The sequence below is a fragment of the Phyllopteryx taeniolatus genome, chromosome 18 (assembly GCF_024500385.1).
Source record: "Phyllopteryx taeniolatus isolate TA_2022b chromosome 18, UOR_Ptae_1.2, whole genome shotgun sequence".
Classification (NCBI taxonomy): domain Eukaryota; kingdom Metazoa; phylum Chordata; class Actinopteri; order Syngnathiformes; family Syngnathidae; genus Phyllopteryx; species Phyllopteryx taeniolatus.
The window spans coordinates 1,037,418-1,055,335 of NC_084519.1; the positions used below are offsets into that span (position 1 = coordinate 1,037,418).

Below are 17,918 nucleotides of genomic sequence, written 5' to 3' on the forward strand. Positions count from 1 at the left end.
TTTAATTGTCTGCGTGGTGTAATGCATGCAACACAATATCTAATATCGCAGAGGGACAATTACATTTGTCAGGCATTAAAATTAGTATAGGAAAATTAAACACAATATGACTCATGAAAGACCCCAAAAAATTTCAAGATTGCATTATATTTCCCAAACATTATGTTTATTATTACAAAAGTTACAAAGTTAAAAGAAATCACTTATGTCACAGAAAAATAAGCCCCCCCCCCCACAAAAAAAAAAAAATCTAATTAATGGACTTGCTGATGAAGTTAATCAATGGTTGATCATTCTCACTGTGTTCATTGAATAGTAAATAATCCATCATTGTTTTTATGACTACATATTTAAAAGGCAAAAAATGAATACAACATCACTAATAAAGATCCAATCCTATCAGTCATCTTTGGTCCTAAATGAAAACGTCTGTACAACTGAAATCTTGTGAGTGAGTGTAATCAATCTACAAAATATTTAAAAAAAATACTGTATAGTGCATTTTCAATGTATTCAGAACTCTCTATTCAGTAATATGTGAAAAACAATATAAATAAAATGTACAACTTTTACAATTAGAACAGACAACTGTGCTAACAGTTGTCACCAAAGCAATGACACGATTTCCAGTGCTGAACCACAGAGTCAAAAACATTTTGGGGGTTTTTGTTTTTATGCCATTTGTGATTCAAACCATTGTAGTTTAAGCAGATTAGTATTTTTATTTTTAGACTTTACCAGCATTCGGCATGGTCATGGAGCTGAACAGGACAGGTAAAAAAAAAAAAAAAAAAAGATTTGTATTTTTTTATGTTTGTATTTAGATTTTAGTCGTAACAAACCACAACAAATCTTTATCCATATCTAAGAACCCTGAAGTTTATATTGGACATGAAATAAGATAATAAAAATAATTCTGTTTGAGGAAGGTTAAGACGATTGGCGGAACGGAGATAGGTGAGTTCAAACTTTCCCTATCTCTCAAGATTCATCCGACATTTCATATTTCTCTGCCTTAACTGAAATGAAGCAGCAATAATGCAGATGTCAGAATGTAACCGTGGACAATTGGTTGTATGGAATACGCCGAGCAAACAAAACCTAATATTGTGTTTACAGTATTGATATTGATTTATTTTCTTGGCCTTGTCAGCTGAGCCTTTTGAGTTCTGATGATTTTTGTATTAGTTTTCTCGCTACAAACCCCAATTCCAATAAAGTTGGGATATTATGTAAAACGAAAATAAAAACAATACAATGATTTGCAAATTCTTTTCAACATATATTAAATTGAATGAACTAAAAACAACATATTTGTTTCAACTGAAAAAATGGTTTTCTAGCTACTCTTCACTCATTTTGAATTAGATGCCTGCAACACGTTCCCAAAAATGTGGGACAGGGGCAACAAAAGACTAGGAAAGTTGAAGAATGCTAGAAAAACAACAACACTTGTTTGTAACATTCCACAGGTGAACAGGTTAATTGGAAACAGGTGAGTGTCATAATTGGGTATAAAATGGCCTTCCCTGAAAGGCTCAGTTGTTCACAAGCAAGCATTGTGCAAGGTTCACCACTTTTGGAACAAATGCGTGAGCAAATAGTCCAACAGTTTCAGAACAACGTTTCTCAACGTACAATTGCAAGGAATTCAGGGATTTGATCATCTACGGTCCATAATATTGTCAAAAAATTCTGAAAATCTGGAGAAATTGGCAAGGCCAAAAATCTAATCGAAAGCCTGTGACCTTCGATCCCTCAGACGGCACTGTATTAAAAACCAGCATCATTGTGGAAAGGATATTGCCAAACGGGCTCAGGAACACTTCAAAAAAACATTGTCAGTTAACATAGTTCGTTGCTACATCTACAAATGCAAGTTAAAACTCTACCATGCAAAGCAAAAGCCATATATCAACAACACCCATAAACACTGCCGGCTTCTCTGGACCCGAGGTCAACTGAGATGAACCGATGGAGAGTGGAAAAGTGCTCTGTGGTCTGACGAGTCCACTTTTCAAATTGTTTTGGGAAATCATGGACGTAGTGTCCTTAGGGCCAAAGATGAAAAGGACCATCCCGATTTTTATCAGCACAAATTTCAAAAGCCAGCCTCTGGTATGGGGCTGTGTTAGCAGCCATGGCATGGGTAACTTGCACATCTGCGAAGGCACCATTAATGCTGAAAGGTACCTACAGGTTTTGGAGAGAGAGAGAGATGCTGCTATCCTGCTAATGTCTTTTTCAGGGACCTCCCTGCTCATTTCAGCAAGACAATGCCAAGCCATGGTTTGCACATGTTACAACAGTGTGGCTTCATGGTCAAAGAGTGTGTGGGCTAGACTACATGTCTTCCATTGAAAGTGTGCGGCGCATTATGAAGGGTCAAATATGACAATGGAGATCCTCGACTTAAGTTGTACATCAAGCAAGAATGTGAAATAATTCCACCTCCAAAGCTTGAACAATTAGTGTCCTCAGTTCCCAAACGCTTGTTGAGTGTGATGTAACATGCCCCTGTCCCAGCTTTTTTGGAAGGTGTTGCAGGCATCAAATTCAAAATGAGTGAAGAGTCGCTAGAAAACCATTTTTTCACTTGAAACAAATATGTTGTTTTGAGTTCATTCAATTTGATATATGTTGAAAAGAATTTGCAAATCGTTGTATTCTGTTTCAATTGACATTTTTACATGTCCTAACTTCATTGGAATTGGGTTCAGTATTTAGAGCAGATTGAGTGGCACATCAGAAGAAAACAGCGTTGCACATGTCCTCAAAACATTTTGTTTGCTGCTTTATTCATACATTAGTAAGTCCATACTGTACGTTTCCTTGCATTATATATTATTGTTTATATCTTGATAAACAAAGTCAATGCAATAACAGCTTTTCCTCGTCTTTCTTCGAGAAGACTTTGTAAACGCTCAACTGGAAATGTTTTGGAGGTTTGAGGTGATGGAACAATAATTTGCTGCAAAACCTCTAGTTTCTGCTATTCATAGACACACGGAGTAAATTAATTGCATTTCACATCATTTGCAGTCCTAACGAATGAACACCGCAGATGTTCAACATTGGAATCCATGTCTGGCCATATACAATAGCTCCATTTTTAATATCCTCAACCGTATATTGACCGTATCAGGCAGCATATTTGGTGGATACAAATATAAACATTCTAGTGACTGAATAGTGCTTTCCAAAAATGTCATATCCTATCAGCACACACGACTAGCACCTTAGAAATCTCAAGTGGAGTTCGTTTTTTTTAACCTGGTAATTATTGCGTCATTTAGTTTATTCCTTCTCTGCACACTAGCACTTTACATTGTGTTCTTGCAGTGCGAGTTTTCGCTCAGACATACAACAAGGAAAACAGGCCAACCTTGATTGACAGTCTTTACTTGTATTTGTTCCTCTCAATATTGTTAGGAGTGTGTGCATTAGCCATTCGTCGGGCTAAGGTTGGTATTTGTGAATTTATTTCATAAAACTCTTGACGGTGGCTTGAGTTCTAAACAGTGGCCTTCCGGTCAGGTTCTTTGTATCCTCACGCAATTTGGTGACTTCCCAAACGTATGAGTTGAGATTACGCAAGTTTCTTTTTCTGACTTTATGAGTCTTTGCTGCCACATTAAAATCATAGTCTATGAAGTATCAGAGATGTGCAATATTTCGGCAAAATTGGGAGGTGATTGTTGGTTCAAGTCTTTGTGATAAATTCTTATAGTATTACTTTTTGTACTTTGATAAAGAGTCAAGGAGTTCTGTCAAGAAAAACATCAGTATTGCACACTTTACCAAGGATTCCAATTGAAATGCATTTTAAAACAAAACAAAATGAAGTTTCAGATAATCTCCTAATGTGCCAATAGAAAATGCACCTTTTGGAGGTTTCCTCCATATAGAATAATAATGAGGATACCCTGTTTCCAAGTCTAAGTAGAAGGAAATGGGAATTATGTACACACCATGGCAAAAAAAAAAAAAAAGAGAAAAACATTGCCATAGTGTGCAGGTGACTCAGTCATTAATGGTAAAAACATTATTTTCAATTCATTTCATATATTTTCGGTAGCTCATTTGAAAAAAAAAACAAGAGATATTGCTATTGTTGTTTTTTTTGCATTTCTTCCTCGACTTGGTGCCCACGATCTTTTTTCCCCCACTGGTTGCAGCTGCAGGGATCCGATATCAGATGTCCACTTATTCTGATTCAAACCAGGTTCCATTTCATACAACATTTCCATATTTGCTCTGATCAGACCTGAACACCTGTACTTTGAAGCTGCAACATCTGGGATCTGATTATTTGAATGCTGTTCATCATCTTTTTCTGATGGTCCACCAGTGTGATACCCAACCTCGTGACCTCCCTGGAAGACAGGACAATACATCAGTTAGTGCAATTCAATGTTAATTTTGGAGAACCGAAATTAGGTTTGCCGACTTGCCAATCACACAACAATCATCACACAATTTTGCTGTCTCAGTTGTAAACACATTGTGACAAACTGTATGCACATTTACATAAGGGTCATTTTCCTTTAATTTGCTCAATAACCGTAAAGACATGGCCTGCTGAATTTCCTTTTGAAAATGTATTAATTTTACTCATATGAGTATTTGAATTATTGGCAGTTGTTATCTTCCTTCGCAGGGTGTCCGGGCTCTCACTTAGAGATAAGGTGAGAAGCTCGGTCATCCGGGAGGGGCTCAGACTCCTCTGCATTAAGAGGAGCCAGATGAGGTGGCTCAGGCATCTGATTAGGATGCACCCTGGAAAAATCCCTGGTGAGGTGTTCCGGAAACTTTCCATCAGGAAGAGGCCCCAGGGACGACCCAGGACAGCCTGGAGAGACTACGTCTCCCGGCTGGCCTGGGAGCGCCTCAGTATCCCTCCAGAAGAGCGAGACAATAGTGGCTGGAGAGAGGGAAAGCTGGGCTTCCCTGATTAACTGGCAGCCTCTGCGAGCCCACTCCGGATAAACCGAAGAAAATGGATGGATGGATTTCAAAAATGGTGAACTGGATATCAAATCAAATGTTTCTTTGAACCGACAAGGATTGGAATTCATCGAAACTCAGCGTGACCACAGGCAAAAAAGGCAGTGCACTAGTAGGAATTGTTGCTGTGAGACGCTTTTTTTTTTTTTAGGGTTTTCCCCTGTACTTACTCAGTTGACATCCTGGCCACAGATTCCAGGGAACTGCAGCCAGCTGCTGTAAGGTTGTCTCTGTATCGCTCCATCTTGATAGCTTCCAGCCACTCTTGCACTGCGTGAAAAGCACTGAAGTTAGCTGTGCCCTGATTTAACAGTTGACTAATTGTTCTGTGTGAAAAGAAATTTCGTTGCAGTATAACAGCAAAATATAACAGTTATTTTCCAAATTTAAAAAAGCGGCTGCATTTTCCGCAGAGCTGCAAAAATTCTCCATTACACGTAACGCATTGTATTGATAAACCCAGCTTTAGCACCGGCAGAAACGGAACTTCACCAATTCACTGATAACAGCCTCCACCATGAAGCTGAAAAAGCTGTTTTTCAAGACTCTCAGGCCAAGGTACTATTATAAATATATACAGGGTGTAAACCCCGACGAAGATGAATGAAGCAAACTCGCGCTGCGAATAGAATGACTTACAGTTCAAAAACAGCAACTCCAAGTCCGGGCTGTAGTATGTGTTGAGCTCTGTGACGTCGCTATACCATTTTTCATTGATATAGAAGCACCTTTTGTTTTCCCCCCGATAGGTCCATGACACTGACTGTTCTGTGTAGCATTACGGCGCCATAGGGGTTGCGTTCACAAAGCCATGTCTCCGTGAAGCACAGGACGGCGAAACGTCCAGTCTTTACTGGTCTTCGTCCATTTTGTTGGGTAGAGAGTGCAGATTTGAGAGGGGACCTGATGGGAGCGGCATTTGGAATCCTCACTGTCGGAGCTTGACCTGCAAGCTGGCACGTTTCCCTCTGTGGTGTTGCCTTCACCTTCTCCATATGCCACAGACTATAGCCGTTCCGCCGGTGAGCAATTCCGAGAAAAAACTGAGCGGATTTGTGAAAGTTGGTGAAAGAAAGTCTGGATGTCATGAACGGAACAGAGGACAGGACCCAAAAATGCACGACTCCAAAACAAATGGACAACCTCTCCAAAAAGAGAGGTTTAATATACGGGCAGAGGTCGGTACACAGGCAGGCAATCCAAAAAAGGCAACGGTATCCAAAAACATGAAGCAGAGAGGCGAGGTCGATAATCGGAACAGGGTCAAGTCTTACTGTGAGTCCGTGACGTGGAAACAAGGAATGCTGGAACGCGACGACAAGGTACAACGAACTGGCGACGAGAGGGAATGAGACACGAGGTTAAATGCAAGGGGTACTTAGGGTGAACGAGGCACAGGTGGGGAAGGTGCTCACAGGAGCAGGTGTGTGTGAAACAGGGGAAGACAAAAACCGGAACACACACCCATGACAACCGGAGTGGACTCCCAAATGTTGAACAAATCTTCCCTTGGGTAAGTAAGTCGCATAATGTGTCCAAAGACAAATGAAAAACACAAAAAACAACCAAGACGACCACCCGGTTAGGCAACAACTAATACATCACATTCAAGTCCCCACATTCACTTCGAGGCCCTATACTTTCCTCTTTGCTTTCTGCCTAAGAACCCGCTTTCCACCGCTCCATATTCGACCCACAGCAGCTGAATTTCCACTCCAGCCTTTAACAGCACCGGTGGCGGACTTTGTTAACCTGGGCCACGACAGATCCGGTATGGAATTATTTGAATCAACACTCGTATTTGTTTGCCAAAGTTTATATAGTGTTTTCAACTTTATTTATAGAGCACAAAAATAACCCCAGCTGAAACAAAAAGCTATACATATATTTAAAAATAGAACATACAGTAAAATTTATGTAATAATAATAATAATAATAATAAAATAAAATAAAAATAATAATAATAATTAATGATTGCCTGACTGGTTAGCACATCTGCCTCACAGTTCTGAGGTGCGGGGTTCAATCCCCGTCCCCACCTGTGTGGAGTTTGCATGTTTTCCCCGTGCCTGCGTGGGTTTTCTCCGGGTACTCCGGTTTCCTCCCACATCCCAAAAACATGCATGGTAGGTTAATTGAAGACTCTAAATTGCCCGTTGCTGTCAATGTGAGTGTGAATGGTTGTTTGTTTAAATGTGCGCTGCGATTGGCTGGCAACAAGTTCAGGGTGTACCCCGCCTCCTGCCCGCAGCTGGGATAGGCTCCAGCACGCCCGCGACCCTAGTGAGGAGAAGCGGTACAGAAAATGGATGGCTGGATAAGAATGAATCCAGCCATCCATCCATTTTCCACTGCCTATCCGAGGTCGGGTCGAGGGGGCAGTAGCTTTAGCAGGGACGCCCAGACTTCCCTCTCCCCAGCCACTTCATCCAGCTTTTCCGGGGGGATCCCGAGGCATTCCCAGGCCAGCCAAAATTAATATAATAAATCATTCATTATACTGTCAGGCTGTCCTGGTTGAAGCACCTCTGCAACATTGTGTAGACATCGGGGACAGTGCCTCTGGATTGGCAAACTGTGGTGGTGGTCCCCCTTTTTGAAGCGGCTGGGATGAAATTCTGAGGCCATGGTCCTCAGTCGGAAAAGGGTGGCATGCCCTCTCCAGGTTGAGGACGCCGTGCCCCAAGTGGAGGAGTTTAAGTATCTGGAGGTCTTGTTCACAAGTGAGGAAAGAATGGAGCGGGAGATCAACAGGTGGCTCGGTGCTGAGTCTGCAGTGATGCAGACTTTGTATCGGTCTGTCGTGGTGAAGAAGAGACAGTATATACCGGTTGAGCATAGGCACAAACAACAGTCAGGACCCGTCTCGCTGAAGGCGGAGGCAGGCCTGGCCACCAGGCGCTCGCCATCGAGCAGCCTTTTACGCCATGATAACTAAAGACGCCTAGTGAGATTATTAAACTATCCATCCATCCATCCATTTTCTGAGCCGCTTCTCCTCACTAGGGTCGCGGGCGTGCTGGAGCCTATCCCAGCTGTCATCGGGCAGGAGGCGGGGTACACCCTGAACTGGTTGCCAGCCAATCGCAGGGCACATAGAAACAAACAAACCATTCGCACTCACAGTCACAGTCATGCCTCCGGTCAATTTTGAGTCTCCAATTAATGCATGCTTTTGGGATGTGGGAGAACATGCAAACTCCACACAGGCGGGGCCGGGGATTGAACCCGGGTCCTCAGAACTGTGAGGCTGACGCTCTAACCAGTCGTCCACCGTGCCGCCATTATTAAACTATTAAAATATTTTCCAAGGCAGTCACAGTGAGGATGAGAAACCTTGTTGTCATAATAAAATGGAGTGAATGCAATTATACCTGAGAGTACGTAATAGGCCGTATCAAAACTTGGAGGTGGTCCGTCGTACATTTCAGTCTTTTCAAGTCGTGTCACATTCAGCTGTTTGGTGGGCATTTAGTCCTGTTTTGCCATGGTTCTCACAGCAAGCGAGGGTGTATCCAGAGCTGTCAACCTATAAAAATTTACTTCCAAAACAAGCTGTCCAAATTCATCTGAATTTCCATATTTTCAAAACAAGAACATTTCCGTGCGACAACTTCAATATTTGTCATTTTAATGTTTTTATTACATCAACCCTGTAATGGTGGATGCAGTCAAGTTTATCAGAATCATCTTTATTTGCCAAGTATGTCCAAAAAAAGCACACAAGGAATTTGTCTCCGGTAGTTGGAGCCGCTCTAGTACGACAACAGACGGTCAATTGACACAAAACACTTTTGCAGACATAAAGACATTGGCAAAAAACAGTCACTGAGCAATAAAGGGTTGCTAGTTATCTGGTAAAGCAGATTATTTTTATTATTATTTATTTATATTTCTATATTTTATTTAAAAAAATATATATATATTTTCAAGGAATGTATGCAGTTTAAAGTGACTAGTAGTGCGATAATCTGGGACAATGTTGATTGTGCAAATGTTGCAGATACTACTTGAGTCGATTGTGCAAATGGTGCAGATGCTACTCAGGCACATGAGTGGCCAGTATTGGTCAACAACAGATATGCAAATAGTGCAGCGTGGCGAGACTGCTACAGTGTGTGCACGAGTATATTTGGCCCGACAGAAATGTGACAACAAACTCAGACAAAAAAAATTGGCAGCATGTTGCAATGGAATTGTAGGTTAGCTGTTTAAGAAGTTGATGGAATGTCCGCTAGTTCTAGTTTGCATTGATCGGTAGCGCCTACCTGAGGGAAGGAGTCGGAAGAGACGGTGACCGGGATGTGGAGGATCTGAGAGGATTTTGCACACTCTTGTCTTAGTTCTGGCAGCGTGCAAGTCCTCAAGGGTGGGTAGGGGGGTACCGACAATCCTTTCAGCAGTTTTAATTGTCCGTTGCAGTCGGGAGTTTGTCCTTTTTTGTAGCAGCACCAAACCAGACTGTGATGGAAGAACACAGGACCGATTCGATGACCGCTGTGTAGAACTGCCTCAGCAGCTCCCGTGGCAAGCCGTGCTTTCTCAGAAGCCACAGGAAGTACATCCTCTGCTGGGCCTTTTTGAGGACGGAGTTGATGTTTTTTTTGCACAATTGTCAAAAAAAATGTTTAAAAAAATGTTGTACCGGCATTACCAGTTAACTAGCAACCCTTTATTGCTCAGTGATTGTTTTTCTCAATGTCTTTATGTCTCAAAAATGTTCTCTGTCAATTGACTGTCTGTTGTCGTACTAGAGCGGCTCCAACTACCGGAGACATAATTCCTTGTGTGTTTTTTGAACATCCATCCATCCATCCATTTTCTGAGCCGCTTCTCTTCACTAGGGTCGCGGGCGTGCTGGATAGCCCAGCTATCACCGGGCAGAAGGCGGGGTACAACCCGAACTGGTAGCCAGCCAATCGCAGGGCACGCACAAACAAACAACCATTCACACTCACATTCAAACCTACGGGCAATTTAGAGTCTCCAATTCAGGCATGTTTTTGGGATGTGGGAGGAAACCGGAGTGCCCGGAGAAAACCCACACAGGCACGGGAAGAACATGCAAACTCCAGACAGGTGGGGCCGGGGATTGAACCCCGGTCCTCAGAACTGTGAGGATGACGCTCTAACCAGTCGTCCACCGTGCCGCCGTTTTTTTGGACATACATGGCAAATAAAGATGATTCTGATTCTGATATGTTTCTCCAAAACCTGTATGTACCTTTCAGCATTAATGGTGCCTTCACAGATGTGTAAGTTACCCATGCTATTGGCACTAACACAGCCCCATACCATCACAGATGGTAGGGTCCATAACAGTCCGGATGGTTCGTTTCCTCTTTGGCCCGGAGGACACGACGTCCACAATTTCCAAAAACAATTTGAAATGTGGACTCGTCAGACCACAGAACACTTTTCCTCTTTGTATCAGTCCATCTTAGATTAGCTCGGGCCCAGAGAAGCCGGCAGCGTTTCAAATACAAATGATTGTATTCTATTTTTATTTATGTTTAACACAACGTCCCAACTTCATTGGAATCGGGGTTGTACATAGGTATAGGGGAAAATGGAAAAAAAAACCTTTCACATTTTATAAATGTATGCCGCCATCTAAAGGTTATGAAAAAGCTGTACACTTTAATTCCAATATGCAACCGCCACCTAGAGGTTATGAGAAAGGTGTGCACTTTCATTCTAATATGTCCCTGCCACCTAGAGGTTATTCCAATATGACAGGTGTACGTATGACTGTATATATGTACAGTTTTGTTCATAAGTTTACATACCCTGGCAGAATTTGTGAAATATTGTTTTTTTAAATATGACTGAAGACTGAACAACAACCATCATTAATTTCTTGCCAGAATTACTGCTGAAACGATGCAAAGTTCCCCATTGTCAGAGTAGTAAAGGTTATCTGAACCAGTCGCCAGCCAATCGCAGGGCACTTAAAGACAAACAACCATTCGCACTCACATTCACACCTACGGGCAATTTAGAGTCTTCAATCAACCTACCACGCATGTTTTTGGGATGTGGGAGGAAACCGGAGTGCCCCGAGAAAACCCACCCAGGCACGGGGAGAACATGCAAACTCCACGCAGGTGGGGCCGGGATTTGATCAATCTTTGCAGTTTGGCGGTGTAGCCCCCCAAAACACACACACACACACACACACACACACACACACACACACACATCCTCGTAGTAGTAAGACAATCATACGTGATGTCACTCGGGGAAACTTTGGGTTTTATTCCCGGGACAAAAGTAGCAGCAATGATAATGATGTGTGTCCAGCTCCTTCCCTCAGGTCGGCGCTACCGATCAATGCAAGCTAGAATTAGCAGACATTTCCACAGCTTCTTCCCTCTTGCAATCAACTTCTTAAACAGCTAACCTATTCCATTCCAACATGCTCCCAATTTTTTTGTCTTGAGTTTGTTGTCACATTTTTGTTGGGCCAATTATACATACTCGTATACTCACTGTAGTCGTCTCGCCACGCTGCACTATTTGCATATCTGTTGTTGACCAATACTGGCCACTCATGTGCCTGAGTAGCATCTGCCCCACTTGCACACTGACAGAGGAGTATCTGCAACATTTGCACAATCAACATTGTCCCAGATTAGCACGCTACTAGTCACTTTAAACTGCATACACACCTTGAGGTCTTGGCGCCCTTTGCACAATGGTTATTGCACCGGACTATTGCAATATTCGTCATTCGAACTGCTCTAAGTGCTAGAGGACTCTGCATCTTTTTGCACAATTGTCAAAAAAAATAAAAAATAAAATTGTACCGGCATTTCCAGATAACTAGCAAACCTTTATTGCTCAGTGACTGTTTTTCTCAATGTCTTTATGTCTCAAAAGTGTTCTCTGTCAATTGACTGTCTGTTGTCATACTAGAGCGGCTCCAACTACCGGAGACAAATTCCTTGTGTGTTTTTTTTGGACACACTTGGAAAATAATACGGAGCCCCCCTGGTGCCAAGGTATGAGAAAAATAAAATTCATTGATAATCTGTTCCCTCAGTTTAGTAATCCGTACCCTCAATTTAGTACTGTGTTTAGGAAACACGCAGGCTAATTGTAGCCAGTCCTGCTAGTACTGCTATATAATGATCAACCCCCTCGAACTACAGCAATATTGCCTTTCAGTTGCTAAAATGGGATGCGGGATATATCACGACATGACAATTTATACACAGAATTCACACGAGTAAGAATATAACATACAAATAGAATTTACTTCACTTGACAGATATACGTAGGTATACGGAGCCCCAGACATTTGCTAAACTGAGGGAACGGATTACTAAACTGAGGGTACAGATTACTAAACTGAGGGTAGAGTTTACTAAACTGAGGGAACAGATTATCAATGAATTAAATTTTTCTCATACCTTGGCACCAGGGGGGCTCCGTAAAATAAAGATGATTCTGATTCTGAAAAAGAAAGCTGTGGGTGGCTTGCGGCAGGAGGAGTTTGCCGGTTTACCGGACTTTACAAGGTAGCTGCATGCTAGCTAGCTTGCTCACCAGTAGTCCATATTAGTTGACGGCTCACACTTGTCATTTAAAAGTAGTGCGCCAGCGGCAATATCGGTACATGGTGGCCAGTCCACTGGCCAGACACAACAGCGTACTAGCGTCTGTAACGCGCATACGTGGTGAGCATGTGCGCGACGGCGTTGTTGATAATAACGTGTCCTATCTGGAAGAAGCAGTCAATTATGTTGCAGCAGGCAGCCAATCATGTTTCAGCGGGTCACTTTTAATGCAAATAGGATTCATAACAGTGATTAAGACGGTGTCACAGCACTCTCTCTGTTGCTCTCTCTCTCTCTCTCTCTCTCAGTGAGCATGCAGAGAGTGACTTTCAACCGTGAAAACATGCACTCTCACAAGTGCGACAAGATGACATTTTTAATCACAAAAGCTAAAGAAAAGGTCACATGTGCGGCCAAATTGGTCGCAGTCTTGACCCCTGTCTTTCAGGGCTGTGCCGAGCTTGGACTCGTGGGTGCCGTTCCAGCCACCAGGCCTGGCTCCAGAGAGGGGGCCCAGTGAACCGCATTCAGGTGAGGGAAAATGTTTTCTAAAGCTTGTGTTCTTCATAATTTTTTTTTTCCCCAATGTGATCCCTCAAGAGGAAATTCAACTCACACCGGTGTATATTTTGTGTTACACACCACATGGAGAACCAGCTCACATACATGCAGGCATTCAAGGAGATTCAGAGTGAAAGAGACGTGCAAACAGTGCTGCACCTCTTGAAGTGGTGTTGGGGGGAGGGCACAGTACCTTGTGCAAGGCCAATAGCCAACAACTAGTTGACATTTTTACATATTTATCTGCAGCAGGAATCAAACCTGTGCTCTGGCACTCAAACCCCAAGTCCCCACAGATGAGCTGTCGCAAATTTAATAGCTGACGTTTGTGTTCACTTATTAATTAGCATTTTGGTTATTCTTTCTTATAGAAAACTACACATGTACTTCAGTTCATCAAATAGAGTCTGTGTTCGTAGACAGTATTCGAAGAGCTGGAGTAAAAGCGAGTTAAGCATATACAGGTATCTGCCATCCATACTCTGAGTCCAGCATTAAGTGGTGTTCTGGACGACACCCTTGCCTGAATACACTTACCTGATAAGAATATCTCCTCTAAAGTAACAGTTAATTTATTGACAAGGAAAAGACAATTTACTGTATGTATTCCATGTTATCTTCATTTTAGATGTCAAAAGGGTATTGTGGGTCCCGGCGCCTTCTTTTCATTGGGAAGTAGGTCCAAGTCGTCCTTTGAGTATTTTTGACTGCCGACACCCCTGATCTTGAGATACAGTACAGTATTGATCTAAGGGATCAATACTAATCGATTCAATAAATCAGGTTTAAAACACAAATGCTCATTAAACCCTGCAATACATTTAAATTTGTGAGACTATTGTAGCAGTGCTGATGCTGCGTGTGGATGAGGTGGCCTCCCCCAGCCTGATCTGCTGTGTCCTGCCCGTCAGAAAGCTGTAAATCCACTGGCAGTTGGCAGGTGAGACGCTGAGATGGAGAAGCTTGGATGAAAGGAGTTCAGGGATGATGGTGTTGAACGCTGAGCTGAAGTCCACGAACAGGATCCTCGCGTAGGTCCCTGCACTGTCGAGGTGTTCTAGGATGAAGTGCAGTCCCATGTTGACTGCATCATCCGCAGACCTGTTCGCTTGGTAGGCAAACTGCAGGGGGTCCAGCACGAGACGTTCAAAGGACTTCATGACCACAGATGTCAAAGTGACAGGCCTGTAGTCATTCAGACCCGAGATTGCAGGTATCTTGGGGACTAGAATGATGGAGCGTTTGAAACAGGATGGAACTTCGCACATTTCCAGAGATCTATTGAAGATCTGAGTGAAGACTGGAGCGAGCTGGTCCGTGCAGACTTTGAGGCAGGATGGGGACACATGGTCCGGGCCTGCCGCTTTGTTAATCTTTTGTTGTTTGAAGATGCGTCTCACATCCTGTTCATGGATGGTTAACGCAGAAGTCAGAGGTGTGATTGTGGTCGCGGGTGGGTGTGTGGTGTGAAACTGTCCTTTTCAAATCTGCAGTAGAAGGTATTCAAGTCGTTGGCTAGTGTGCTATTGTTCTCAACTTGGGGGGGATCGTCGCTTGTAATTAGTCAGCGATTGGAATGCATGCCAGACTGATTTAGAGTCGTTTGCGCTGAACTGATTTTCCAACTTTGCTGCATAGATCCTCTTTGCAATGTTAATTTCTTTAGTCAGCTGGTTTCTAGCTCGATTATACAGGGCCCTGTCCCCGCTCTGATATGCGTCCTCCTTAGCTTGCGAAGCTGCTTAAGTTTAGCAGTGAACCACGGCTTGTTGTTGTTGAATGTGCGAAATGATTTTGTTGGTACAAAAACCTCTTCACAGAAACTGATATAGGATGTGACAGTGTCCGTATATTCATCCAGGCTGCCAGCTGAATTTTCAAAGACACTCCAGTCTGTGCAGTCTAAACAGCTTTGAAGTTCCATCTTGGCTTCATTGGTCCACTTTTTCACTGTTTTCACTGTAGGCTTCGCGCATTTAAGTTCTTGCCTGTACGTCGGTATTAAGTGAATTAAGCAGTGATCAGACGAGCCCAGGGCTGCACAAGGTATAGCACGGTATGCGTTTTTTATCGTAGTGTAGCAGTGGTCTAAAGTATTATTTTCCCTGGTAGGACAGTCGATGTGCTGCTTGTATTTAGGGAGTTCGTGGTTGAGTTTAGCTTTGTTAAAGTCCCCGAGAATAATGAGCGGTGAGTCAGGGTGTTTTTTTTCAATTTCGTTGACTTGTTCGGCGAGCGTTAGCAGTGCGGCGTTCGTGTTAGCTTGAGGCGGTATGTAGACTCCAGCCAGTATGAACGATGCAAACTCACGTGGCAAGTAGAATGGTTTACAGTTTAAAAATAGCGACTCCAAATGCGGGCTGCAGTGTGTGCTGAGCTCTGTGATGTCCGTACACCATTTTTCGTTGATATAGAGGCATATCCCGCCGCCCTTTGTTTTCCCCGATGATTCCATGTCGCGGTCTGCTCGATGAATGTGGAAGCCGGGAAGCATGACGGCGCCATCGGGTACAGCGTCGCAAAGCCAGGTCTCCGTGAAGCACATGGCCGTGGAGCGTTCAAAGTCTTTACTGGTCTTTAACAGAAGATGAAGCTCGTCCATTTTGTTGGGTAGGGAGCGTACATTCGCGAGGTGGATCGACGGGAACGCCAATCTGTGTCCTCTCTTGCGGAGTTTCACCTGAATGCCGGCCCGTTTCCTTCTGTGGCGCCGCTTCTGTCTCCATGCGCCGAAAACAGCGGACACCGCTCCGGTGAGTAACTCGGGGAAAAAACTGAGCGGATTTGCGAAAGTTGGTGACAGAATGTCCGGAGTAGCCTCCTTGATGGTTAGCAGGTCTCCCCTTGTGTAAGTGAGTCGTGTAAGGTCTCCAAAGACGGACGAAAAACACAAAAACAAAAAGAGAGCGCGTTACCGAGGCGACCACACTGGTAGGCGCCATCTTTATAACCTGGAGCTGAACACGCTCAAGACTGTAGAGATGATCGTGGACTTCAGGAGGCATCCTTCGCCACAGCTGCCCCTCTCGTTGTCCAGCTGCCTTGTGTCAACCGTCGAGACCTTCAAGTTCCTGGGAATTACAATCTCTCAGGACCTGAAGTGGGCGACCAACATCAACTCCGTCCTCAAAAAGGCCCAGCAGAGGATGTACTTCCTACGGCTTCTGAGAAAGCACGGCCTGCCACCGGAGCTGCTGAGACAGTTCTACACAGCGGTCATCGAATCAGTCCTGTGTTCTTCCATCACAGTCTGGTTTGGTGCTGCTACAAAAAAGGACAAACTACGACTGCAACGGACAATCAAAACTGCTGAAAGGATTGTCGGTACGCCCCTACCAACCCTTGAGGACCTGCACGCTGCCAGAACTAAGACAAGGGCGTGCAAAATCCTCTCGGACCCTCCGCACCCCGGTCACCAGCTCTTCCAGCTCCTTCCCTCAGGTAGGCGCTACCGATCAATGCAAACTAGAACTAGTAGACATTCCAACAGCTTCTTCCCTCTTGCAATCAACTTCTTAAACAGCTAACCTACAATTCCATTACAACAAGCTGGCTATTTTTTGACTTGAGTTCGTTGTCACATTTCTGTGGGGCCAATTATGTATTACTCGTGCACTCACTGTAGTTGTCTCACCATGCTGCACTATTTCCATATACTGGCCACTCATGCCAGAGTAGCATCTGCTCCATTTGCACACTGATTGAGGAGTATCTGTAACATTTGCACAACTAACATTGTCCCAGATTATCGCACTACTCGTCACTTTAAACCGCATACACTCCTTGAAGTCTCAGCGCCCTTTGCACAATGGTCATTGCACCGGACTATTGCAATATTAGTCATTTGAACTGCTCTAAGTGCCAGAGGACTCTGCATCTTTTTGCACAATTGTTTTTTGTCAATGTCTTTATGTCTCCAAAGTGTTCTGTAAATTGACTGTCTGTCATACTTGAGCGGCTCCAACTACCGGAGACAAATTCCTTGTGTGTTTTGGACATACTTGGCAAATAAAGATGATTCTGATTCTGAGATTCTGCGGCACGGCGAGCGGCTGGTTAGCACATCTGCCTCACAGTTCTGAAGACCCGTGTTCAAATCCAGCCTCGCCTGTGTGGAGTTTGCATGTTCTCCCCGTGCCGGGGTGGGTTTTCTCCAGGTAATCTAGTTTCCTCCCAGATTCCCAAAAAAACATGCATGGTAGGTTAGTTGAAGACTCTGTTTTTGCCCATGAGTGTGAATGGTTGTTTGTTTCTATGTACGTTGCGACCAGTTCAGGGTGTACCCTGCCTCTCAGCTGGGATAGGCTCCAGCATGTCCGTGACCCTAGTGAGGTTAAGCGGTACAGAAAATGGATGGATGGATGTTGTGAGAGTCATAAAGCCTTGCTACCATTTTACGCTTTCATTTGTGGGACTCTAAAACCATTCATAAAGACTTGCTACCATTTTAAAGCCCTGCTATCGACTATAAAGCCGTGCCACAGACTTGATTGGTTTCCCAAAAAGTCAACAAAAAAGGAAGAAATGTTAAGAAATTAAATCTTTATTTCGTATTTCCTCACCTTGTAGAGGTTCCAACTGGTGTTTTCAGTGTGTTTGGGTTCCGAATCATCTTGTCAAGAATGCTGACTATCTGATCAAATTTGGGACGTTCTCCTCTGTCTTTCTTCCAACAATCCAACATAAGCTGATGTAGGCCTGGGGCACAGTCCATTGGCGCTGGAAGACGGTAGCTCTCCTCTAGAGCTTTCATGACCTGGAGAGTGAAAACCAGTTTGAGTAACAACC

The 17,918-nt window shown here is 43.6% G+C and overlaps 1 protein-coding gene across 5 annotated transcripts in view; it reads right to left on the reverse strand.

The window, feature by feature from the left end:
* Positions 1 to 217: 217 nt before the first annotated feature.
* Positions 218 to 17,918, reverse strand: part of epha7 (eph receptor A7) — a 102,693-nt gene continuing 84,992 nt past the window's right edge. For 4 of the 5 annotated variants that reach the window (XM_061753979.1, XM_061753980.1, XM_061753981.1 and 1 more), the window contains 3 exons: positions 17,693 to 17,886; positions 5,178 to 5,277; positions 218 to 4,376 (listed from right to left, as the gene is read on the reverse strand). In XM_061753979.1, coding sequence (XP_061609963.1) covers positions 5,178 to 5,277; positions 17,693 to 17,886 — 294 coding nt within the window. In that variant the 3' untranslated portion in view covers positions 218 to 4,376. Of the gene's footprint in view, positions 4,377 to 5,177; positions 5,278 to 8,381; positions 8,537 to 17,692; positions 17,887 to 17,918 lie in introns of all 5 variants that reach the window. The other variant, XR_009785437.1, reaches the window with a different exon arrangement.